The sequence below is a fragment of the Pithys albifrons genome, chromosome 5 (genome assembly GCF_047495875.1).
Source record: "Pithys albifrons albifrons isolate INPA30051 chromosome 5, PitAlb_v1, whole genome shotgun sequence".
Lineage (NCBI taxonomy): Eukaryota > Metazoa > Chordata > Aves > Passeriformes > Thamnophilidae > Pithys > Pithys albifrons.
The window spans coordinates 10,698,147-10,723,653 of NC_092462.1; the positions used below are offsets into that span (position 1 = coordinate 10,698,147).

Consider the following 25,507-nt stretch of genomic DNA (forward strand, 5'->3'; position numbering starts at 1 on the left):
GCTGGAGGTCAGATTTCCTCCCCGGACACTTCTTAAGTGTCGGGCTTTCATCTTGAAGAGAACAATCTGGAGAAGTAAAGCAGCTGCCAGACTGGGCATTGTAGGCATATGATGTAGAAACTCATTCTCTACGAGGCCAGTAGAGAATAAAAGCATGCATTGTGACAGAAACCAAGGAGAAATCTGCAAAACACGTCTGTACGGGTCACTTTGTCTGATCACAGCCTGCTGGAAACTGCTCATGGACTGCAGCGTCTCTGCCACATACATACAGGTTAGTACCTTTCAAACACGTGGATGAATTTGGGGAGGATTGCTTGGGTTTTTGTGTTCAGAAAAGTAACCACTAAAACATTGCTGAACAGGAATTTTCTGAGATGTATTTATGCAAAACCTAAAATGTGTTGGGTTGCTCAGAACTAGTGCAGTTTTGATAATCACATCATATAATCAATTCAGCTGTTTTCTACTGAACTTTAACCACCTCTGGCCTCTATGAAATAAATGGCACGAGGGTGTGTAATAACAACCCAAGCCCGTTAAACAGATACATTTTAGATAGTAACAATGATCCTCATATTTTTATGGATAGTGTTCTGGCCCTTTCTCTAACAGGCCAGCTCAAACAGCAGCGTTATTTAGTGTTATTTAGTTGGACATTTTTGCCTTTAAAGGCTCCAGAATAAATGTGCATCCCATCTAAACACAGCATTTGTGTTTTCTGTGTGGGATTTTAAACTTTCAGCCATTCATTCTCAGATAAGCATGGATTTATAAAACACCTTCCTGCTTCTGAGCAGAATTGTGTTGGAGGCAGGAAAAGAGGAAATCCTAGAATTATTATGCACATCTGCAGAGGTGAACTTGGCATGCAGTGTGAGTCCAGCTTTCAACACTGCAGTATGGAACTGGGAAATCTATTGAGCTATTTAGCTGTGGGCTGGAGGCGGAGGGCATTTTCAGTTGGCAAGCTGTGCTTGCTTTTGTGCAAGGAGTTCGTACTTCCCAGGGCGTGTATTTCTTTAATAAGGTCTTTGTTTGATTCTATCAGGCTGTAAAACATTCTTGACCAAATCTTTTAAAGTTCTCAAGCCAAGCTTTAAGCAGAATGAGACCAAGACTTACCATTATGGTTCCACAAGCAGAGAGGGGCACTACAAACAAAGACACTGAATAAAACTGGGGGGCACGTGTGTAATGAGGAAAGGTATTCCAGCACTGCAGGGGCGTATATATCTCTCTGCATGAGACACTGTAGAGACCAGAGCTGGTGGACAAGCAGCGTGGAAAGAGCTGGTACAGTCTTTCCCTCTCATTACATCCTTCTCTCTCTGAACTCCTGGAGAGCAGTTCCTGGAAAATATGAAGCAGAATCACTCTGATCTGTATTATAGAATCACAGAATATTCTGAGTTGGAAAGTACCCACAAGGATCATCAAGTCCAACCCTTATCCCTGCACGGGACCATCCCCAAGAATCCCACATGTGCCCGAGAGCTTTGTCCAAACACTTGTTGAACTCTGTCGGGTTTGGTGCTGTGACCACTGCCCTGGGGAGCTGTCTCAGTGCCCAAACACCCTCCAGGGGAAGCTTTTCCTGATACCCGGCCTAAACCTCCCCTGACACAACTTCAGGCCATTCCCTCGGGTCCGGTCAGTGGTCACCACAGAGCAGAGATCAGTGCCTGCCCCTGCTCTTGCCCTCACGAGGAACTGCACTGAGGTGTCCCCTCAGGCATCTCTCCCCAGGCCGAGCAGACCAAGTGCCCTCACCGCTCCTCACACAGCTTCCCCTCCAGAAGGGGGAAGATAATCTCCGAGGAGATGGCACTAGTTGAGCGGGGACAGGGTGATTTTATTTCTCGGAAGTTGCTCTGCCTGTTTCTGGTTCCCATTGAAGGGCAGCTTTTCTACGCGCCAAAAGGAAAGGAGATAAGCACTGAACCAGAAAAGGGAAACACGGTTGAGAGAGAACCGCAAGCCAGCAGCACCATTTTCGCTGCTCAGTACGTGCTCCAGCGGCACTCGCCGGTCCTTAATCGGTGCAAATGTTGTGTTCTGTCTCCCGAAGGGCACGGAAAGCCTTGTTTACCGCACAGAACACCAGTAAGGACACGGCCCCCACCCTTTCCTTTCCCTCCCGGGGCTCTGGACGGACCGGCAGCGCGGGAAGGGCGCCCCCCTCCCGCGTGCGCTGTGCGCATGCGCAGCGCGCCCCCTGGCGGCGGGCGGTCGCTCCGCCGGACCCGGCGCGGCAGCGGCAGCGGCAGAGCAGGTGAGCGGGGCGGGCACGGCGGGCACTGGGGCGGCCCTGCCGGGGCTCCGGTTCCCACCTCCCCTGTCCCCTACTCCCGCGGCGGGAGGCCGCAACCCTCCTGCCGGGCCTTTCCCCCCGCCGCCCCTCGCCCGCCGCCATGGCGCCTCCCCTGCCCTCGTGTAACGCGCCCCCTGCCCGCAGGCTCCCCTCAGGTGTCCCGGGAGCGGCCTCGGCGCGGGCCGTGCCGCGGGTGTTGCCCCTCCCCTGCTCGCAGCACCCTCGCGGGGTCTCAACGCCTCGGGCACCCCCGCCGGGGCGGCCCGGCCCGATCCGGAGCCGCTCCCGGGAGGGCCGCGGGACGGGCCCGGCCCCCTCTCGCCGCCCGCGGGGATCGCCGCGACCGGCGCCGGGAGCCAAACCGAGCGCGGGGGCGGCGGGAATTAACCTGGAATCGGTGCAAAGCGCTACCAGGTCTGGGCAGTGCCTGGGGGAGCGCAGGGCCGGCCCGCTGCCCGGCGTGGGCTCTGCTCTGTGTCAGGGGGTTTGTGCTGCCGTAGAGCCCCCAGGGACCTGGCTGCTGCACGGCTCGAGGAGACAAAAATGAATTAAAAAGTAACTGAGCCGGGATCCCACGCCTTTCAAGATAATCTGTGTGGAGACCACAGCCCGAGGAACTAGTGCCTTGGGCAGCTCGCTGCTGGCGTCTTGTAAGGAATAACGAGTGGAGTCACATAGCTTACTCCCAAACAAATAATTCTTGTGTTAAAACCGCAAGAAATTGCCGGTTGCTACTGGGGAGAGCCCCAGGAGTTCCCATCTTCTCCTTCTCTCTGAAATGAGAATTTCAGATGTCACAGCTCCAGCAACTCTTGATGTTGCCTGCTTGGGTTTTCTTCTTGCTTTGTTAGGTTCCACCTTCTCATCTCCGCTCAAGCATTTGCTTACCGGCTGCTGGGAAGTATAAGTTAATCAAATTTTTATCTATAAGGCGTGTGGAGGTAGTTCACAAGCTTAATAGGGCCTTCTGGTTCATGTCATCTGGATGTATCAGTTGGTTAGAGCACAGTTAATGCTCAGGTTGTGGGTTTGATCCCTGTAGGGGTCATTCACTTACAAGTTGGACTCTCTGATCCTTGTGGGTCCCTTCCAGCTCAGAATATTCTGTGATCTCTGTTACCTCCTTTGCCTAAGTCATTCCTATATATCGTGCAGTAATAAAGTTAAAATACTCAGAGATACCTGGCTTTCTGTGCCTGTTTGCAAAGGCTTCTGGAAATATAATCAAGAAACAAATCACACCTGTGTGACTACAGGAAAGTACCACAACAGGTAAAATAGCTCATCATGTGTTAAACTAAAACCACAATAGCCTGTCACATGTGGCTTTTATTGCTTGTAATGGAGGATACAGGGCAAAAGGTTCAGCCACCTTCTCTAAGCACCTGGGACTAAGGTTTTTGAGTCAGTTTGGTCTGATTCCCATGTAGTGTCTATGTGAACTCTTGTGCTATGAAAGATGTGTGTCCACATTGGTACATGGCAAGATTGTGCCTGGGGTTTCTGTGCAGTGTACTCGTGACCCTCATTTATTTTAGAAATTGTTAGCAAGATGTCAGTGGTCTGGCATCCACTTTTCTAGTTGGCCATTTATTTGTGAAAGCAAACCTAATCAGTGAGGTGACACAAAGACACGGCCGTTGTGTAATGACTGCCAGTAGTTTGGTGCAGGGCAGCAGAGCACCACGTTAGCCAGGGCTAATAATAATTTTCTGCATCAGTAGTTGTAGCGTTTTGAGTTGTGAAGCCTTTTGTCTTGTATTACCTCTGCCCCCTCTTGATTTCAAACAGATTTTGAAGAGCCTTACAGCTCTGGAACAAAGGAAAGATGATACTGTTTTATGATTTGAGCTGCTTGACTTGTGAGTGTGACATGGGAGTGCAGCCTCAGTGAATCTCAGCTCTAGACGAGAGAATATGACAATAGTTGGCAGCCAAGGCAGAGTGTCCTGGGAGGAAGGGGTTGGTGGGTGTATGGGAATCACTGCTTGGCTGCAGCTCTGGAATGCACTGGTGGGTACCATGCCTTGATGACATGTCCAGGGCAAAGGGCAGCTGGCAAATGACTTAGAAATAATTTTGCTCTCTGTTTATACTTCCCAGGAATGGCTGGAATAAGCACTGTCGTGGAGACCACTGAAGTTTTGTTATTTTTAGTCAAGTCCATCAGAGAAGACAGTAGTGCCTCTCCTTGGTAAGGGTATGTTTTGTGTTTTTATGAGTGTGATATACTAGCTAAATGTTTTATATATACATCAGTCTTTCACTGTGCTCCCATTGCATAATGATTTGCAGCATTTTTGTGTTCTGCTTTTTGGATATTCCCAAGGTTACACTGTGTGAATAAATCACATCTTAGTTGCACCTGTGTCTGCAAAGCAGAACCCTTTGCTGTTTTGTGGCTTCTGAGGGATTTTGCTGGTGGTTCTGAAGCAAAAGTAAACCAAGCATAAATAAATCATGGCCTGTTAGGTTCGTTGGTTGTTTTTCATAATGGAAAATTGAACAAACTTGTCAGCCTGTCATTCCATAAACCCCAGAAGATGGATGGCTTTTCTCAAGTTTGATGGAAACTGGCATTAAACCTCAGTAGAACTTCACTGAGCATTGAATTGAAGGGAGCAGGGAAGAAGCTGTCTCAAAACAGCATTAAGGGACTGCTAGGCAGAATTATTTCCAAAATGAGATTTTATCTGAGTATGCTTTTCATGCTCTACAAAACACCTCTTCTATAGCATTTTGCAAGAAAGAGCAGTCCTCGTTCACTGTTTGTGTGTCCACAGCACTGATGGGGTTTTGGTAAAAGAAGCAGATGTAAGGTGGTACCAGCTGTGCCCATTTCAGTGTTTGCCAAACTACCTGTCTGACAACGCAAAACAGTAATGTCAGTTTTGCTACAAAGAACCTCTGAAATGCTAAAAGGATTTAGAAATTGTATATTAGTGTTGTCTAAGAAACTTTTAAATGAATTTCTACAAAAGAAACCCTGGAGTTTTTAAACAAGCTAAACCAGTTAGATGTGTGGTTCCTGACTATTTTTCTTTCTTTCTGTTAAATAACGTTCTGCTGAAAAGTAAAATAGGCTTAGGTTTATGATACAGTATGTGAAGTGAACTTTCCCATGTTTTCCAACCTTGTCTGATTTGACCCAATTAGCGTGGGCATCTGAACAGTTTTGCATAAAGTGTATACACCATCTTTGATGGAATTGGTGAGTGGAAAAGGGGAGAGAGCACTGAGAATGTTCTACAGTATTTTGTCTATTGTTTTTCCCCCCATGTTTCTTCTTGATGATGCAGCTGTAACCAGACTGAACAGCAAACAGCTGCTTGTGCAGCCCCTGCCAAAGCTGCTGCTTGTCTGCAGTTTGCACTGCAGCTGCCTCCTCCCCTTCCCACATCTCTCCCTCAGTCTCTTCCTTAGCTCTGCCAGCTGCCCATTTTCCAAGTGCTCAAGTTTTCTTAGTACAACACAAGACAACAGCTTGACTTGTTCTGTGAGCTGGATCAGACTGGAGAAGATCCTGTCACTGCCTCTGCTTATCTAACCTTGTGGTCAGCAGTGCCAGCAGTTCATGACTCACAGAGACTCAGGCTCTATATTGGACAAGGTAGTTTTGCACAACCACACATACAAACTTGTATATATTTATTTATATGCATGCACTCTGTTTGTACTTGAGTCAGTTCCAAAGCCTCCCTGCTCACAGAGCTGCAAACTTGGCATTTGCAAAAGGCAAATTTCTCGTCTCCTTCACTTAGAAGGCCTTTCAATTTCCTGAGTGAAGCAGATTGCCCTGCTCTGCACATATTGTGATGTGGCTTTAGTTCACTTTGTGGATGGGTAACCAAAGCTACATACTGGTGAAACTTCATCTCTATCTTGATTTCTTCTGGACTTCTGCCACCCTTTTTTCCAGCTTCAGTACCACTGATCATAAAGAGCATTGGGTTTACTGGCATCATAATACCTCTCATCTGAACACTGCCTAGTTTTGGTTATAGTGGGAGTCTTGGTTTTGTTTGTTTTTTTATCAGTGAAGTGTCTTCTTTCCATGTGTCAGGGAAAGAATAAGGACGATCCATTCTTTCTGGGGCATTTATCCATTCTTTCTGGGTCACTTATCTCCCAGGGTACCTGACAGGGAAATGAGGCCATGTACTCCAGCATCTGGGTTGGCTTGTTGGGCAGGATTCATAGGAATTAAAAACAGAGGGATGCTGTTCATGTCCTGCCACTGTCTAATGTCTACAATTTCTTTTTGCTTCCAAATGGAGGTATTTTACCTCTATTGAACATAAATATTTTATGTGACTTGAGTAATTTTACACTTGTTTCAGTTGCAGATTGAACTAGAATGTCTGAATCAAAATCACTTCACTTTAGGATGTTACTGTTATCTGAATGGCAGCAGTTATAAGATAATGTGTCTGTGCTCTGACCTCCCATTCCTGCTTGCATTTTTAAGTTTGACAAATAAGCAGGAAGGGATCCTCAGTCCCTTTGCCTTGGGACCAGCACTGACAACCAGAACACGAACTTTGAGGTCTGGAACATCTGCACTCTTGAGAACAGCAGACATCGTCAATATTTCTAAATATTTAACTTGGACAAGAAAATTACCAACTTGCTCTCAGCAAACAATGGTGAGCTGTAAATGTGTGGTTTGGTTTTTTTATTCAGACAGTTACTCCTTCATGGAAAGTGTCAAGCAACTGTTTACAAGGAATGTAAACAGATAACAGATGATGTGATGAATGAGGCACTTGCTTTACTATCCTTAGAGTCAGTCACTTCCTGTGATGGTCACTTACACTCTTAATGTTGTCAAAATATGAGACCTTACAGAGGCTGGAAGACTTAATTGCCAAGATGAAAAAGGGTTATTGAATTCTGAATGGCCATAGCAGTGTTTTGTTCCAGAGAGGAAAGACTCTTTATGCGTGTGGCATTCACCCAGTACTGAACTAACTTCAAGTAGTTGGATGTTATTGTTGAATTATGGATGGTTTGGGGAACAAATCTGTAAATGGCTCTTCTCTCTTTGTGGAGTTGAAATACAATGACCTCCATGACTTCAGTGTGACCTTCAGATCTCCAGAGTTTATTATCTCGATTCAAGTGCTACTAAAGTTAATGTCTTTTTGATTTAAAATTTGAGAACAGAAAAGGGCTACAGCTGAACATGCAGATGAGCCCAAGACAGTATTTTCTGCATATGAAACATGGCTACTACTGGTACTTTCCATAGCAGATGACAGTTTGTTTGAAGACTCAAACTGTGAGGTGATGTAATTAAGACAAGTGGATGATTGGGGGATAGATACCTAAAAAGATTTGCATAACTGAGATGTACCACAGAAGTAAGATGCTCCTGAGTTGTGACTTGGAGGAAGAATGAAAATGTTATCTAGAATATTATTGTCTGTCACAAAGTCTCATCAGAAGAATATTGAAGTGTGTCAGACTATTGCTATCTGAATATTTCCATAAGGTTATATTACACATGTTAATCTTCAACATGTTGCAGAAATGTCTTTTCACCTGAGGAGCAGTAATTGACTTGCTCTCGTGTTCCCATACACGTATTTGATACTGCAATTTTGGGGGCTCCCTCATGCATGTAGTTCTCCTCTCTATGGCTGTGTGTCTGAGTAATGGCATTGGTTTCCTCTGGTGTGATTTCTAGTTTCTTCCCCTGTGTCTCGGTTTGAGGGAAACAAAAACAAAATGTTTACCCACAAGCAGAGGAGGGCGTTTCCTCTACAATAATCAGGCCACTCTATCAAATTTAAGAAAAGGAACTTTAATCAGATAATGGATACAAGAAGGATAACTGCTCTTAACTGGTATATGTAGGTATAAATATAACTGCAAACAGACCAGAGCAAACTGCTTCCCCAACACTACAAGAAAAAAACAAACAACAAACCCCCCCAAAACCTGCAGGTTTCCTCCTCGAGAAAAGTTATACTTATGGGCAGTATCAGTGTCACAGCCCGGCTGGCTGCAGGGTGAGCTCCCAGATGAATTCTGTCTCTCTCTCTGTGACCGTTGTCCCAAATGAAGAAGGCAAACTGGAAGCGACGAACCACCGCGTGTCCTGGAAAGAGGCTGTAACTTCTCTCTCCCGGGTCGCTGCCCCAGCCGGGGCGGGCAGGCCGTGATGCTGCAAGTAGCGGTGAGACTGAAGCAGAGGCTGGAAGACCAAATGCAGGAACCAAGAGAACAGCCGTGGCAAAGAGAAAAAGAACCAGCTCCCCAAGAAACAGCAGCAGCAGCGAGGAGCAGGAGAAAACAGCTTCCCTCCTCAGCAGCACACACACCCCGATCCTGCGTCCAGGCGAGCTAAAAAAGAATGTCCCCAAAACCAAAAGAGACAACCTGCTCCCACCCAAGCGATCAAGAAGAAGACAGTAGCAGTTAACTACTTCTTTTTGTTAACTAATGGCATGGGTAGTTAGTGGCAGGGGAGAGAATTTACATAATAATTCCAAACTACAACACCCTGCAATATGAAGTGTATACTTACTATGTATCAAATATATAAATCCAAACATGTGCTCAACTTCTTACAAGTGAGACCTCAGAGCATCTCCAAGAGCTTTATTTGCTCTAAGTATTAGATACGAGTGAAAAACAGTGCTTAAAATCAGTTATGTTTGGCTTTTTGTTATTGCTTAGTTCATTTACAGCATAAAAAAATTCACCCCAGCAGCACTGATTTGTCTTCAGACTCACAGGGTTTGTGTTGGTGTTTACAGTGGCATATCCAGAACAGGTAAAATGTAAACCATCAGCCTTTTATACAGGGAGGCACAGAATAATTGAGGAAAGTGTATGTGCAGTTGCAGTTAAAGCATGAGGCTAAATGCAGCATGTATGTCAGATGGAAAAGCCTTATGACTTGGGAGCTGTGAACTATAATTTAGCAATCAGTGGCAGTTCAGTCTGAAAGCAGCATTTGTACTCACTGTAAAAATTGTTAGGTGTGAATAACCAGGGAGTGGTGAAGTGAGAGTGTCAGTCAAAGACCAAAATAAGCATGAGCTCCCTGGAAGTGTAGGCTGGAGATGAAGGAATGACACATGATGCTTTTCAACACCACTTCAACTTGTCTGTTTTCTTTGTCTTGTTTGTCCCTGTTAATTTTTATAACTTCAGGAGTTATGTCTGAAGCTTTGTATCTCACTGCTAGTAGTGACTCTTCTGAAGAGCAGGTTAAACAAAGCAAAGGTGGTGGTGAGTACCAGTAGTGGAGGATCAATTTGAGAATCAAAATAGCCTAACAACAGTACAGTAATTTGCCAAATCTGGTGTAATGGAAGGCAAGTTTTCAGCAGAAAAAGGTATTCATTGCTCTAAACTGTATAAATACCCCATGCTCCACGATATCTTTGAGCTAGTTTGGCGGTTTGGAAGAAGTAATATCTTTCTCTTAGATACCTTTTAAAGGAGGAATAGTTGCCTTGCATAAAGCACCACAGGCAGATATTCTAGGCATGTTTGATCTGGCTTTAACCTGCAGCCAACAGCCCTGTCACCACACAGGGCATGGAGCTGGCAACAACCCTGTGACCCACAGCAGGAATGAGTACAGTCGCCTCAGGTCACTTCCTGCTTTTTCTCTGGTAACTGATGCACGAAGAGTTGTAAATTTAGTAAGAGGAATGGATGCTTTCAAAATGACCCAGAGGAAAATCAGGTCTGCTCCCAGGCATGCGACTTAAATTTTTATTATAGAAGAATTTTTTGTTCCTTTGGTCAGTCCACTTCCTGTAATCAGAGACCATGAGCAGAAATCACTGAAGTACAGCAAACATCAGCTCTCAGTGTAGAATGAAGAATGCAAGCATCAAGAATTAATTAAAATCTATCCAGTGTAAGAGAGGAACATGCTACTCAAGATACTCTCAAGTACCTTCCAGTATTTAAAGGGAGCTTTTAAAAAAGAGAGTGCAACTTTTCACATGGGCAGATAGTCATAGGACAAAGGGAATTTTTTAAATAAAAAGAGGAGAGATTTAGGTTAGATTTTAGGAAGAAATTCTTAACTGTGAGGTTAGTGAGGCACTGGCACAGATTGCCTGGAGAAGGTGTGAGTTCTCCATCCCTGGAAGTGTCTAAGGCCAGGTTGGATATAGCTTTGAGCAACCTGGTCTAGTGAGAAGTGTCCATGCCCAGGGGAGGGAACTGGATGATCTTTAAGGTCCCTTCCAACCCAGACTGTTCTATGATACATCTTTGCCTTTTCTTTTTTCATGTCTTTTTCAAGAAGTATGGACAAAGTTCACAAACAATGGCTTTTCCTAAAGGTACCTACATATGATTCTTGACTGTGGGGTGGGTTTTTTGCCCCTTCTCTTCTCACCTTCTACTAGTAAGATCACAGGTATTATTTATAACATGTAATCAAAGTGCTAATATACTGGCATTACCTAATGTCTCTTTTATGTGTGTGTGTTTGTTTTTTTAAAAACAGAAGGATGGACAGAACTGCATTTTAGGACTCAGCTTCTGATGGGCTGGATTTTTTCTGGGCTGTACCTTTTGAAGATTCACGCAGTGAGAGAAGAAACAGCCAATGGCTTCGGAATCCATGGTCCCTGAGCAGGCAAAACAACATCTGATAAAGGGAAAAAGGCGGCAGCAACAGCAGCAGCAAACCAGGCCTTCAAACAGTGATGCTGAAGATGATGTCTTTGTATTTGAGGCAAATGAGGCCTGGAAGGATTTTCACAGCTCTCTTCTTCACTTCTTTGAAGCTGGAGAGCTCTGCGACGTTACACTGAAGGTGATATTTGTCACACATCCATTGCATTTCATGGTCTGCAGATTAAGCTCCAAATAAGTGTGCTGGAGATGGCTGTGAATTTGGGCAGGGATGTGGAAGCTACAGAATACCTGTTGGATATGAGGCATCTCTAGATATGATCTTGAGTTTTTTTCTTATTTAGGAGGTTTACTACTGAAATTTAAACTTTGACCTCATCCAGCTTGTCTTCTAAGCGAGTTCCCACACTGGGTCAGTATATTACTGTGCAATTTCAGCTTCTTTTAGCCTTTTTGTTCTCAACACACTTTCATCTCCAAATCTCTCTCTTATTTCTGCATTCTATGTTGTTTTGCTTCATCTTTCTCAGCAAACAGGATTTCTAGATCAAATCTAGCTTCCAGCATTCTCAAAGAAAGAAAGAAAAACCCCAGACAATTATGTTCTACAGCTGATCAAAGAGTAAAGGAGGAGGAAGCAAGTTAATACAAATTAACATTATTATTGGTAATTTAAGAATATTAGATCGCATGACTCAGCTTCCAGTAAAGGCCAAAGCAACCCATGTGCATCCTACTGTGTGACTTCCTAAACCAGTGACTTTCAAGTAACTGGTTAACGATTATAATTTTCAATTAGAATTTTCTGGAGGGCTTAATTTTTCTTTTTGTAGTCCTCAGGCATTTCTCATGTTTCCAGAATAATTACCCCTCTACTGAACTTTCTGCTTTTGTGTGTGACCTGTGATAGCAGGCAATTCTGGTCAGACTAATTGCTGGCTCTTAAAATATGGTACTTAATAACTGAAGGGGGACTCTGATTTCAAAATACCAAGATTGTGCTAGATATTTAATATTAAGCAGGTTTGCGTAACATAATAAAGCCACTTAATTCAAAAGAAAGATCTAATTAGAGAGTGGGATGATGGGCAGAATAAAAATATCTGAAGGTGAGAACAGTTTGGGAACTTTCCCTGATCCGGCACACCAGCTGGTGGCATCTTTTTGCATCAGTACATAGTTATTTGGAGTGATGCTGTAACAGTGATAATCCATGGAAGCACACAGGGAGACTTCCTCTGCTCCTAAGAGCTGAATTTTGGAATTCCACCTACTGTGCTGCTGCTGTCACATGAACAGTGTCAGAAGGCTGTTAGAAGGTGGAGAGTGTCAGATGCACACCATCTGCTTTTCGCCTGTTGGTTTGGTTTTTTGTTCGTTTGCTAGGTCTGAACTGTGCCTTCTGGGGTGATCTAATTTAATCACACTGAACCATCCATCTTTTCCTTATTCTTAATCTGTGTACTCTTTCACGTGTGTTTGCTCTCTGTACTCAACTTGCTGCTTACCAGGTAGGTTACACTTGTGTTGATCATACACACTTTTTAAAGGGGTAGAGTAATTGTGTATTGAATCAGAGCTAAAAAAAACTCCAAATCACCTTTTATAATTGAGGTGGGTTTTTTTATTAGGTGTTTTGTTTTGTTTTTCGTTTTTGTGGGGGTTTTTTGTTTGTTTGGGTTTTTTTTGTTTTGGGGTTTTTTTTGTTTTGTTTTGTTTTTTTTTCAATTGCAATGCAGGTCACTGTAACAACTTTGAAAATGAGTCTTTCAGGGAAACTGGTTGTTTAACTCAGCCATCTCTTTATGTTAGTGCAGACTGCAGAATGACAAAGGCTGTAAGAAGGCACTCCTGTAACACAAATAAGTAGTGAATTGTTAATTTACCCTTAATATTTACATTGCTTTTTAAATGAAATTGAATATAATTGAATTGTAGAATTTTGTACCTGAAAAGTTTAATTTCTGCTTCTGATCAGAGTTTTGAAAAGTACCTTGTCTTCATGAAGAATACACTATCTGAACAGATTGTAAAAATCTTGAAGTGATTGGTAACTTTTAATAATCCCCATAATAGCTGTTATTACTGCGGTTTTACATGAATTTGCTTCTCTAAACATCATTATCAATTCCTTGACAGTAGTAAAAGTCCAGTTTAAGTTAAGTAATCTAAAAGACTTCACTTTACAGTTTCTTTCCCTTAAAGTCCGATACACGTTAAACAAGTGCCTGGCAGTCTCCTCCTGTCTCCAAGATGCATCTGGAGTGTTCCTAAGGATGCTTCATATGGCTTTTAAAGAAAGGCAAGCTCAGTGCATCAGTGTTATTGCTTCCTTGTTTTATGGCTTCGCTCTTTTCTGGTGGCCAAGTTACAACTTAGATCCACCTGGGATACATGGAGGTAATTTCAGAAGTAGAAGGCAAATGGAGTTAATTTGTTTGAACAAAACACAGTACCTTAATGCAGAGTGAGTCCTGAATTCTCATGTCAGCTTTACTGTTCATCCTTTCACAGCTGAAACTGACATTTCCAGTAAAACATTGTGGGGTTTTTTGTTCTTTTTTTTTCCAGGTTGGTTCAAAGCTTATCTCCTGCCACAAGCTGGTGCTAGCTTGTGTTATCCCTTACTTCAGAGCCATGTTTCTTTCGGAAATGGCTGAAGCCAAGCAGAAGCTGATCGAGATCAGGGACTTTGACGGCGATGCAATAGAAGACCTGGTGAAGTTCGCGTACTCCTCGCGGCTCACGCTGACCGTGGATAACGTCCAGCCTCTCCTGTACGCCGCTTGCATTCTGCAGGTGGAACTGGTGGCAAAGGCCTGCTGTGAATACATGAAGCTGCATTTCCACCCCTCCAACTGCCTGGCAGTCAGGGCGTTTGCAGAGAGCCACAACCGCATTGACTTGATGGACATGGCCGATCAGTACGCCTGCGAGCATTTCACTGAGGTGATGGAGTGTGAGGACTTTGTGAGTGTGTCACCGCAGCACCTCCATAAACTCCTGTCCTCCAGTGACCTGAACATTGAAAATGAAAAGCAAGTTTACAATGCTGCTATCAAGTGGCTGCTGGCCAATCCACAGCATCACGCCACGTGGCTGGATGAAATACTTGCACAGGTAGGGCAGACCAAGGCACCAAATACCTGTCTCGTCACTGGTTTAGTTGTATCAACTGTTAGGTAGATCTCAAGAGGAAAAATGTTCTTAGCTGTTGATGCCTCATCAGTTCTGAGCTGACAGTGGAAGCAGGTTAGATCTCTTGACTATCAGGAAGAAGTTGTGTTCTCTGGTTTCTTCAGAAAGAAAACTGCTCACTTTGTTGCTGGGGGGTGGGGAGCCGATAAAGAGCTGCATCTGTACTAGAGCAGAAACTTCTTAGATTTACATGAAACAGATAATAAAGCCATTGCTTCACTTGGTTTGACACTCCTACAGCCTGAAACTATTGCCCTTGCTGGCGTGTTTTTGTACTTAAGACAGGAGGCAAAACTACTGGGGTTTTTTTACCTGGCTAGGAAAGTAGGCCTGTGACAGAGACGTGTCACATCAAGTTGGGCTACTTCCAGAATATTTCGTGTGTTTCATTAGCAAAGACCAAGATGTGTCAGCCCCACGAGTAGGCCAGGAAACATGATAGACCTTTTAATGCTCACTAGACTGGCACTGCTGGTTATCTGTAAGAGTCAAAAGGAGTTTGCAGTTCAGTTGTCTAGTCTTGATGGAAGTTCACTGCTTCTGAAAGAAAGGCATACAGGTATCAAAAGGTCATTGAGCGGAGCTTATTTGAACATCCATCAGAGCTCTGCCTGTCAAAGCATTAAGTACTTCAGGTATTCAAGCTCCACATGAGGTGGTTATGGGAGTTTAAAATACAGTACTTGAGACATGTGGGGAACCTGTTCTGTGGAGGACTGGAGTGCATGCCATGTGCTGCAAAACACCCCATGTGTCTTAGCAGGAAGGGTCAGCTATGCAGTTTCAATTGTTACTGAACTCCAACTTGAACTTTTTGCATTTGGCTGAATTGCTAATATTGGTGTTACCTGAGAAAGGAGAGGTCCACTAAGATGCTGCTGTCATTGTCTTCATGTATCATTTTTCACATTTCTTAGTAAAAGATGGTTTATTAACTGTCTTCAGAAACCCTTTAGTTTCATCTAGACTAGCATGAGGTTTCTGGTACCAAAACCCCCTTCTTTAGTACATTCTAATTAAATTTACAGACTATAAAAAAATACTGAGTTTTATTGCCCAGTTGTGCTGTCAGATCATATTAACAACTTTATTCTATTGATACCAGAGTATCAATTATATACCAGTATTGAAGCCAGAGTCTGTATTGAAGCAGTGAAAATGTAAACCTCCTCCTGTAAATATGGTTTATTTTTACCATAGTATATGGAGCCATCAGCTTACTTGGACATTATTGCTAGCAGAAAATGTGATTTGGCTTATCAACAGTTATTATCCACATCATAATCAGCCTTAGGATTTTGCTGTCAACCTGGAGTTCCTACCACATCACAAACCTCAGGAGCCTGCCAGCAGGGCTACAATGGTGCTTTAAAGCAGCCTAAAATAAGCCATGCCAAAGTAAAGGAAGAAGTAGGACTGAAAGCAAGTGGGTAAGGAAGAAGTGGTAGACACACATGCTTACTTGAAGAGAGGGACACTTGTCAGTAATATAACAGCACCATCCTGCTTCTCTGAGAAGCACTGGAGATACTGAACTTTTCACCATTGAGCTAATTGAGAGCTGCTTGACAGCATGGACTCCAAACCTTAAGAAATCAGGAGTTTTACCTCAGTTCCCCCCACTAACAGCTGTCCCACCTGTGCCCCTGATTGTACTTCATATTTTTCACTGTTTTTCTCACAAGGGAAAATGAAAGGTTAGCTGAAATAAATGACAGGAAGCATTTAGGGAAGGAAACATTTGGCTCTGAACACCTTGTCTGTTTTTATATATTTTAACCTTGAAGTCTGTCAAGTCTGCATCAGAGAAAGGTGTTACTGCGTTAGCAATACTTCCCTCATAGGCACTTAGTTCATGCTGACAGTGTTTCCTGTTTGACTTGCCACCCAAATAAAGTGAACCATTCTAGCATAAGCCCTCCTATTGCTGGCGTAGGCGTGACCTGAAAATTCATACCCTCAGCAGACTAACCTGACCCAGGCTACCCTGGTGAAGTCACAGGTGCTGCCTGCATCACACCTGGCAGGTGCAGCTGCAGCACAGGCACATGCACTTCTCTCACACAGCCTGGGCCAAGGGACAGTTCTCCACTGTTGCTTAAATGCAAATGGTTGTAGCAAACATTTGTCACTAGCAAGAACTGTTCATATTGCTGTTACCTGGAAAAAAAAACGTGAAAGCCTTTCTCCTCAGGAGCGTGGGGCTGCCAGCTGGCTCAGGAGCTGCCATGTGTTACATGTGCATCACTGTGAATGGTGAGACTCAGCCAGTTCAGCCAGTTTCTCCAACTGTGTTCATTCCTGTCAGGTACGGCTGCCTCTCTTGCCCATTTGTTTCCTTATGGGCGTTGTGGCAAAGGAAGAGATTGTCAAGCAGAATCTAAAATGTAGGGATTTGCTGGATGAAGCAAGAAACTACCACCTTCACCTGAGCAGCAGGGCAGTGCCTGACTTTGAGTACTCCATTCGCACAACACCAAGGAAGCAAACTGCTGGTAATTAAATGTGTGTCTGGTTATCTGGTAGGGAGTGAGCGGTGTAGAGGAAAGACATTGATACCAAGCAGGCATAGCTTGGTATCCAGGACTCTTAATGACTTCATGCAAAACTGGGAGACATTATGTACCTCTCTTGTATTGAGATAATGAGCTGCATTTTCCTAGCAGATCTTTAGCAGTCATTTTCTTTCTTTAAAGCATTATTTATTTATCCCAATTGGCTCTATCTGTATTAAAGCTAGAGCTGTTAAGTGTTACAACCAGGCAATCTGTTTAAAGCTATACCAAAAACAGTGACAGTTATCTTTTGGAGTAAGAAGATTGAGCTAAATTTTAAAGTCTTTGACTAAACTACACCAAAAGTGAGTGATGAATACTAGACTACAAAGCCTGATTTTTATGTTGCTATATTTGACAAACAATGTATTTATCTCCCTAAGCAAAATCACAAAAAGTATGTTTAAAATAAGCATTGTTTTAGCAAGAGCATAGCCAGTTGCCATAGCAGCATGCCAAGAAGGCCAAAATACAGTATCCAATTATGCAGGGCAATGATCATGCCCCTTGAAGTGAAATACAACTTCTCCTGAACTATGTAATTTTCACTTTGCTCTGCTATACAACAGTTTTTCCCCATCCTCCTCCTAGTCCTCTGGAAAGCTGTTTTATTTTCCTCAGGTGTGCTGTTCTGCGTTGGTGGCAGAGGTGGATCAGGCGACCCGTTTCGCAGCATTGAGTGTTACTCTATCAGTAAGAACAACTGGTTCTTTGGCCCTGAAATGAACAGCAGGAGGAGGCACGTGGGGGTGATCTCTGTGGGAGGTCAGTAACCCTATTCAAGCAACCTCATTGAAAAGGCTCTTGCTTTTGCTCCTTTTGCTGGAATTGGCCCTTCTATTAGTTACACAAGTAGTAAAGTACTTTACTTGCTTAATTGTTGGATATTCTTCACTTTAGTAAAGCTTCCCTGTGAAGGAGTGTTTGGTTCTGAACCAATCTGAGACCTTTAGTTACTGAAAAGGTACTACTATGAATGGACAGAGTAGGGGCTGTTCAGCCTTGAGAAGAGAAGGCTTCATGGAGAACTAATTGTGTCCTTTTACTATTTAAAGGGAGCTTACAACAGATGGGGCCAGACGTTTTAGTAGGACAAGGGGTAATGATTTTAAACTACAAGAGGGTAGTTTTAGAGTAGACAGGAAGAAGATATTTTTTACAGTGAGGGTGGGAAAACAGTGGAACGGGTTGCCCAGAGAGGTGGTCAATGCCCCATCTCTGGAAACATTCAAGATCAGACTGGATGGGGCTATTAGCAACCTGATCTAGCTGAAAATGTTCTTGCTCATTGCAGAGGGGCTGGACTAGATGACCTTCAAAGGTTCCTTCCAACCCAAACCATTCTATGATTTTATGAACTGTGTATAGCCTCTTGCCTTAATAGGGCATTGACATTTTTAATCCACCTACAAAGAAATGGCCTTGCACAGCAGGCATCCAGTCCACATTAGAACAGATTCCTGGTTGAATACAGCATATAAAAATATAAAGTCTACACTTACTTAAATTCTGGTATTGAAAACATTTTAAAACTTTAACCTTTATTTGAGCTCTTTGTCTCCACATAGGCAGGGACATTACAATGAAAACTGAAATGTTGCCAAGCAATCTCTATATCAAAAGATGTGTATGTGCTCAGGTAAAGTCTACGCAGTAGGTGGACATGATGGAAATGAACACTTAGGAAGCATGGAAGTATTTGATCCTCTCACAAACAAGTGGATGATGAAGGCATCAATGAACATAAAGAGGTATATGTGTCACATGATCCAAAATTTAAGTGCTAGTCTGATAAATAATTTCTTGCTGCTGCTGAAAAACATCATGTCTGTCCTGCTTTTATTTGGATTTTCAAACTTGTTTCTAGGAATTTTTCTCCCTATTTTGGAGCTTTATGTTATAAATACAGTATCCTTTTTTTTTATTTCTGGGGAGTGCTGGCTTCTGGACCAGAGACCTCTTCTGCTCCAGCTATGTTTACATTCTGGTATGCCCAATAAACAACTGGTATGGCCTTTCTGCTATGTCCAATAAACAACTTGAAACTGATGAACTGGTTCTGTGGGTTTTTTGCTCTTTTTAAGAATGAGCAAGATAACTGCCAGCGTAACATGAAAAGTGAAATACTTCATGCCCAGCAAACAAATAGCTGCCTATGTTTTTGCCACAAAAGGCCAGAAGCACAAAAACACTGAAAGTGCAATTGAGGATTTTTCTTGTCTTTTGACATTTGAGATTCATTTAAGGAGTTACTGGACTTACAGATCTGTAATTTTTTGTTTCTGCTGCTACTTAAACCAACATCCTTAATTCTACATTCCATTTTGTTATTTGTTGTTTTTAAAAGCATCACATACAAGTAGGAGTAAAATACCGATCGTGGCTAAGTCCTAAAGCTATTTGTAGCTGTGACCTAATCAAAACATAAGACCCAAACTCCTAGAAGTGGCTTGCTCCTCCTTTTCCCCCTTGCCACCACCCTAGAACATAATCTCAGCAACCGTCAGCCCTAGATTTCTATGACATTTATTACTCAGTACACAGGTAAATGAGATGGGCTGTTGTGCCTTGGCTACATACCACTCCTCCTGTTAGTGGAGAAAAAGCTGCCACCATTAAGGATTGTCTGTTTTATCTGCTGAGGCAATTTAAGACAAGCCCAGGATATTGCCACAATGTTCGTTCTGTAGAGAGATTGTGCCTCCCTTGCTCCTGCCCAGGTATCTGTGAACCTGCCTTGTGTGTAACGAGACAGGAATGTTCTCAGTGACATGGTGACACATCTGTCTTGGTAGTTAAAGCAGAAAATGTTCACATTCTAGATCATACTTTTAAATTTTGTAATACTGATTGTGCTCTCATATTGTTAAATTCAGTAGAAACAAATCTGACAACCATTTTAATGATTAAAAAAGTCAGAATGGAAGAAAGTGCGATTGCATCTTGCTAGAGTTCAATCATCTAACATTCAGCACAGGTTTGCCTTTTAGTGTGTATTAACATCCCCCCCTCAATCATTCCCAAATTGTAGAAGCCAGCTATACCAACAGAGTTAAAACCAGCAGGTTTTGGTTCATCAGTTTCAGTAAAACAAAATAGGAGGCCTGAAATTCAGTACTGAGTTAGAGAAATCAGATATCTAAGACCATCTCATATTTGAGCATGTGAGTAGAAGACTTGGGCCTTAGGTGACATTCAGTCAAAATGGCATTCTATGCCCCTCTGGCACAGGTGTGCAGAGGCCTAGCTACGTTATTTACTATAAACTTCACTTTTTACTTCTTCACTACTGGTTTTTTGCGCTAGTTTGAAACAGGTGCCAGTCATGTAGCATTGATGTGTTATTCCCTTTCCTCAAGGATTTGTGCTGAGGTGTCCATGCTGTCATTTTCTTAGGAGAGGAATCGCTCTCGCCTCCCTTGGCGGCCCCATTTATGCAATAGGAGGTTTGGATGACAACGCCTGCTTTGGAGACGTGGAAAGGTATGACATCGACTCCGATCGGTGGAGCACAGTCGCCCCCATGAACACTCCCCGGGGAGGAGTCGGCTCCGTAGCCCTCGTGGTAAGTGACTGTACTCCCAAGACAGGGCCAGCTGAGGAACAACCCTGTTTTTCAAATCTGCCTCTGCAAGGCAGAACACAAGATCTTAAACAAAATGCAGCTGGTGGGTCTGAGCACCTCAGGTAATCAAAATCCTATGGAACTTTGCAGAAGGTGGAGGATATTTAGGATCATTCTCATATCAAATTGAACTGTTTCAATAGTATTTGAGGTACTGGGAGCAAGTACTAGGACCCTTCCAACAATGTGGCTAGTGCTTCCTGTCTCACACAGAAGTCTGGTTTGTTGTGGTCACTGTGTTTAAAGGTGCCAAATGCATCTGCAGTTCAGTCCCCCTGTTGCCATGTATGCTCTGCAAAATAGCTGCAACACTACATAACTTTTTAACTGGAAGATAGCATTTATGTTAGATAATTCGTTCTGTTGTCTTAAATAACAGTAAATAATTAGGACTGTGCAGATATACCAGGTTGTCCTATAATTTTAACATTTGTTATGAAAAGCTGAGTAAAGACAACTACATTACAAATAGTCTTTATACAACTCTCTTCCAGAACCATGTTTATGCTGTGGGTGGCAATGACGGTGTAGCATCTCTTTCCAGTGTGGAGAAATACGATCCCCACTTGGATAAGTGGATAGAAGTGAAAGAGATGGGTCAGCGAAGAGCTGGAAACGGTGTCAGCGAGCTCCATGGCTGCTTGTATGTTGTTGGTGAGTAGGGATGTGGTATTTTGTAGTGCTGGTACTGCCAAGCCCTGGCCATTGGAAGAAGCTGTTGTTGCTAGAGAAACTGGGGAACAGATAGACCTGACCTGTACTCGGTGTTCGTGGGCAGAAGAAAGCAAGCGCAATCAGGACACACTTAAATGAAGGTATGTTAGTGAGGAAATAAAAAGCTGTTCCTAATCCACATTTCAGGAGGGCTGTACTGTTCAGGGCAGTTTGTCTGTATTAGAAAATCCTCTCAAGACTCACTAATATTGAGTTTCCTTTTAGGAAATTATTTTTAAGTTCACAGGCTTTTAAAGCTTTCTAGTTGTGTTCTGAGTGTAGACAACAGTAGCTTTTTCACGCTTATTCCACAGCCTGTTGTCCTGTGCGTTACCTTTTACCTGCTTTCCTGAGGGAGGAAGATGCCAGGTAGGTATGCTATAGTGGTAGAGCTTTGACTTGTGTATTATCATAAGTGCTTAAAAAAGTTTTGAGCAAAATGCTCCTCTGACAGCTTCCCCAGCAAGGGGAATGCATCCCTGAAGTCTTACATGAGGAATTTTTTTTCCTACTTACGTGTGCATCAATGCTGTAATTTTGAAAACACTGCAGTGTATTTTGCATAAACTAAACTAAGTTTAAGTTTGGGAGCATCTTTTTAATTGTCCTTGTTTTTTTTTCTATTCCAAATGAGAAGCTCTATCATTGTAAGTATGATGAATTCAAGGAGAAGAATAATAGAACTAGAATCATTGCACCTTGTGCAGCAGAAAAGTATCACTCTTGGCAGTGCTTGTACAGTGGCAGGAGGCAGAGCTGTTAGATCAATTTTTAGGAGCTTACAAAGTTCTGGTGAAGAGGGAGCTGTACAGTACCCAGTGAACACTGAGAATAGCCTGATAATGCCAGTTCTGAGCATCACCTCCATCAGAAGTGGCTAAAACCTGATAATGTGATGATGATGTGATGGTTCTTTGCAGGTGGCTTTGATGACAACTCTCCCCTGAGCTCGGTGGAGCGGTTTGACCCGCGCAGTAACAAATGGGAGTATGTGGCAGAGCTCACAACTCCAAGGGGTGGTGTTGGCATAGCGACATTGATGGGAAAGATTTTTGCAGTTGGAGGTCATAATGGCAACGTGTACCTGAATACAGTAGAAGCATTTGATCCCATTGTGAATAGGTAATTTTAAATGTTTTATTTGGCTTAATAAGACAATGAAATCTGCCTGTATGAAAACACAACATGATAGTGTGCAGCAGGAGTCCAGCTGTTGTTTCCTGGTAATAATTGAGTAATACCCATGAATATCGATGCAGGACTGCAGCCTATGCCACTAGGTTGTTCTGGTAAATATTTAAGCACCTCCTTCCTCTTCTGCTTCCTCTCCATCCCTTGTCCTCTCCACTTCATTACCAAACAATCTACATTCTTCTGGTTGTTTCAATCTGATTTTACAGTAAATTTACCAGAGAAATAATAAGCTAGTGGGGTGGGTTTTTTGTGCAGAGTAAACAACCAGGCTGTATAGTAGAATTTTGGACACAGAAAATAAATACTTTCAGATTGCTTAGAAAGGACAGGAACTTACTTTTTCTTTTTTGCTTTGCCATGTTCCATAGGTGGGAGCTCGTGGGCTCGGTGTCACACTGCAGGGCAGGGGCAGGTGTGGCTGTGTGCTCCTGTCTCAGCAGCCAGATCCGGGACGTGGGCCAGGGATCCAGCAATGTTGTTGACTGCATGTGAGCTCTGCTGCTTCCTCCAAATTCCAAAGGAATGATTCTAGGGAGGCCCTGCAGAGCTTTTAAACGCTGTGTTTTGTATGGTAGGTTAAGAAATCAATCCAGTACATTTTCTTTGTGAAAATGGTACATTTTGCAGCTGTAAAGCTCTTGGTGGCTTTTTATCAATAGTGATACAGAAAAGCCTGTGAAAACATGGAATAAAAGTGTGACTCACAGGAAAACAAACCTGCCAAGAGCTGCAATCATCCCATTTTTGAGAAGCTATAGTTTCAGAATCATTTGAGGCAGCTGTTGCAGGGACTCATTGAACTGTAAGCCAGGCACAGGGTGAGGGCAGAGAGAGTGGCAGTTGTTACTGCTGAGCTTCACCCAACAGCCCTGCTACATGTTTCCTGGAGGACTCGAGTGCCATTTAATATAACTTATTTTCTGGAATGGAGTCTTAAACATTTCCTAATTGTGCAAGAGCTTTGTAACACAAGGCATCTCAAGTTTTAGAAGGTAACGACATTCCTGGTGCGCACTAAGATAACTGAAGCAGAGAAGGTCACTGCCCACCTCCCAGGGGACTGCTGGCCGCAGTGGAAATTGCAGGGATTCAGTCTGAAAACTCTTTCAAGGTACTTTCTCAAGCTAATACACTTGTTAGGTGAAAAGATTCTTGACCTGAGTTTAGCCACTGGAATACTGGAATTCTCTAGTCTTCAATAAAATTTGTAGTTACAACCCCTCTTCTCCAAAGGTGAGTTTCTGTTGAGAGGTCATTCTTGAAGTAACAAGTGTAATTTGTCCTACTTTGAGATGACAGTGAGTAAAAATGTAGGCTTCAGTGGTGTTTGAATCACCATTTTTATATGAAATCAAAATACATAATAAAATTTGCAGTATTCTCTAAACACGTTCAGGTGCAATTCTAGCAGATAACATAGCAAATTTCATACCCAGTAGCACCTCTGATAATTCTCAAGGTACTAGCTCTTTTAAGTAGATAGAGAAACCAAAGAGAATAAGCAAGACAAATAATAAACCAGTACTTACATAAAAATATATCAGTACTTACATAAAAAACTTGAAATAGGAACTTGACAGTCCTGCGTACAAACAAATCTTGTTACACAGTCAGAAACACTGAATTCCAAGTAAGGTCCAGCTGGAAAGACTACAGATTCCTGTTCGTGCATCACCTTGAAAGACCAGCAACTGAAAATCCTTTGTGACCAAAATTTCACATTACAAGGTTGTTCCAAGTGACCAGGGAGAGCAGCAAACTTCTCTGCATTCAGGCCCGGGGAAGAGGAAGGACAGCGTAAGGCACAATCACATTTTGCTTTCCTGTCTGAAATGGCTTGCACTTTGGTAGCACCCAGGGACAAAGTGAATGGTACTGTAAATAATGAAACATTGCAATAAAACATTTGTACTTCAAAGCACCTTGTTTGTACAATGACTCTGGAGCATACTATTCCTGGGAAACATTACAACACTGAGTATTTTTTTGTTTCTGCAGTGTATAATTCTCAGCAGAAAGCTTTTTGACAACAGAGAAAATCATGTGTTATAGCTGCAAGTTGTATTACCCTGCTACCCACCTTGAAAGGATGTGGTTCCCCTCCTGGCTCTTCATCTCACTAGGAGTGGAAAGAAAGGAAGCAGGTTGGGGACCAAGTGAGTTTTTCTATGGATGCCCTGACTAACAAAAAACCTGCAAGTTTTCTGCCAAGTGACACTGACTGTGAAACCAAGTAGCCTGGCAGTGCTAGATACCAGCTGATACATTTCTCCTCCTGGTGGGAAGGTGGGAGCACCCATGAGTGTAGCCTGTGGGTAACTCACACTCCTGGACCACACTGACCACAGTGACCTTCCAGGCACCAAAGGGAGAAGTGTTCAGGGGGAAATCACGTAACAGCAAAGGCACTGGGATTCTGTGCCATGAGGGAGGAGCTCTGCTGTGTCACCCTGTAGCTGTAAGGGTGAATAGGGTCTAGGTCTGAACAGAATCTTACGACAGACACCAGTTGTATTTCAATGCACAGCCCCACCCCAACACTCATGCTCAGGCCTACAGAGGTGAATCCTTAAGGACTAGGATGAAAACTACAAAGCAGGTTTAAAAGGAACAACCCTGTTGCTAGTACACATTGTTAATCTTAGACGGCACCAGAGCCACAAATGCCTTGTGCGGAACTGGTTTTAGAAACACTATTGCTGGAAAAGTGACAATGATGTCAAAGTATAAAAAAAAAAGCAGGATTACTGTGGTGACAAACTGCAATGACCCATCTGCACATAAAGCTGTTGTGCTTTAACACTGGCAAACTTGTCTTGCTTTCTCGAGTACTGGCAATGCGATAAAGATGACAAAGGAGTACCCTCCCTTGTCCGTGCTGAGGGGCAGAGCAGCCCCTGCATTTGGGATAGCAAAGTCTGTGAACGTTCAGGGCCAGGAAATCGTTGTATCCAAGCATGATACACGTCTGATCCCAAATGTGGAATTGTCTCTGCTTATGTTAATGACCTTTTCCTGCATCTAAAAGCCTTCACCTCTCCCATAAAAATTGAAAACCCAAAGATACCTATTAGTACATCCTTTAAATGAAACTGGAAAATCATTTTTAAGAAATCAAGTATGGTCACAGTTAATCACCTAAGTTTCTGGTGTGCTGATTTTAATGATGCTTTTGGGAGGAGCATGACCAGACTTTGGATCACTCTTGACCAGTCCCCTTGGCTGTGTATCTCCAATCACATGGGTGCAGCCACTGCTTACAACCCCTGCTGCTGCCATCCACCCCAGCTTCTG

General features: G+C 43.2%; 1 protein-coding gene across 6 annotated transcripts; it reads left to right on the forward strand.

The window, feature by feature from the left end:
- On the forward strand, nucleotides 1-24,125 carry KLHL8 (kelch like family member 8). 6 transcript variants are annotated; one of them, XM_071555680.1, is made up of 12 exons: nucleotides 1-274; nucleotides 2,072-2,275; nucleotides 4,418-4,508; nucleotides 10,797-11,108; nucleotides 13,499-14,047; nucleotides 16,434-16,620; nucleotides 17,302-17,445; nucleotides 18,320-18,431; nucleotides 20,077-20,245; nucleotides 20,800-20,959; nucleotides 21,940-22,141; nucleotides 22,582-24,125. In XM_071555680.1, the coding sequence occupies exons 4-12, from the start codon at nucleotides 10,899-10,901 to the stop codon at nucleotides 22,703-22,705; spliced, it is 1,857 nt and encodes a 618-aa protein (XP_071411781.1). In that variant the 5' UTR covers nucleotides 1-274; nucleotides 2,072-2,275; nucleotides 4,418-4,508; nucleotides 10,797-10,898; the 3' UTR covers nucleotides 22,706-24,125. The 6 variants fall into 6 exon arrangements, 5 of the variants coding, with proteins under 5 accessions (XP_071411781.1, XP_071411782.1, XP_071411783.1 ...); XM_071555681.1 differs by lacking the exon at nucleotides 2,072-2,275; XM_071555682.1 differs by lacking the exon at nucleotides 1-274 and having other exon boundaries at nucleotides 2,001-2,275; nucleotides 4,418-4,514.
- The last annotated feature ends 1,382 nt before the right edge of the window (nucleotides 24,126-25,507 follow it).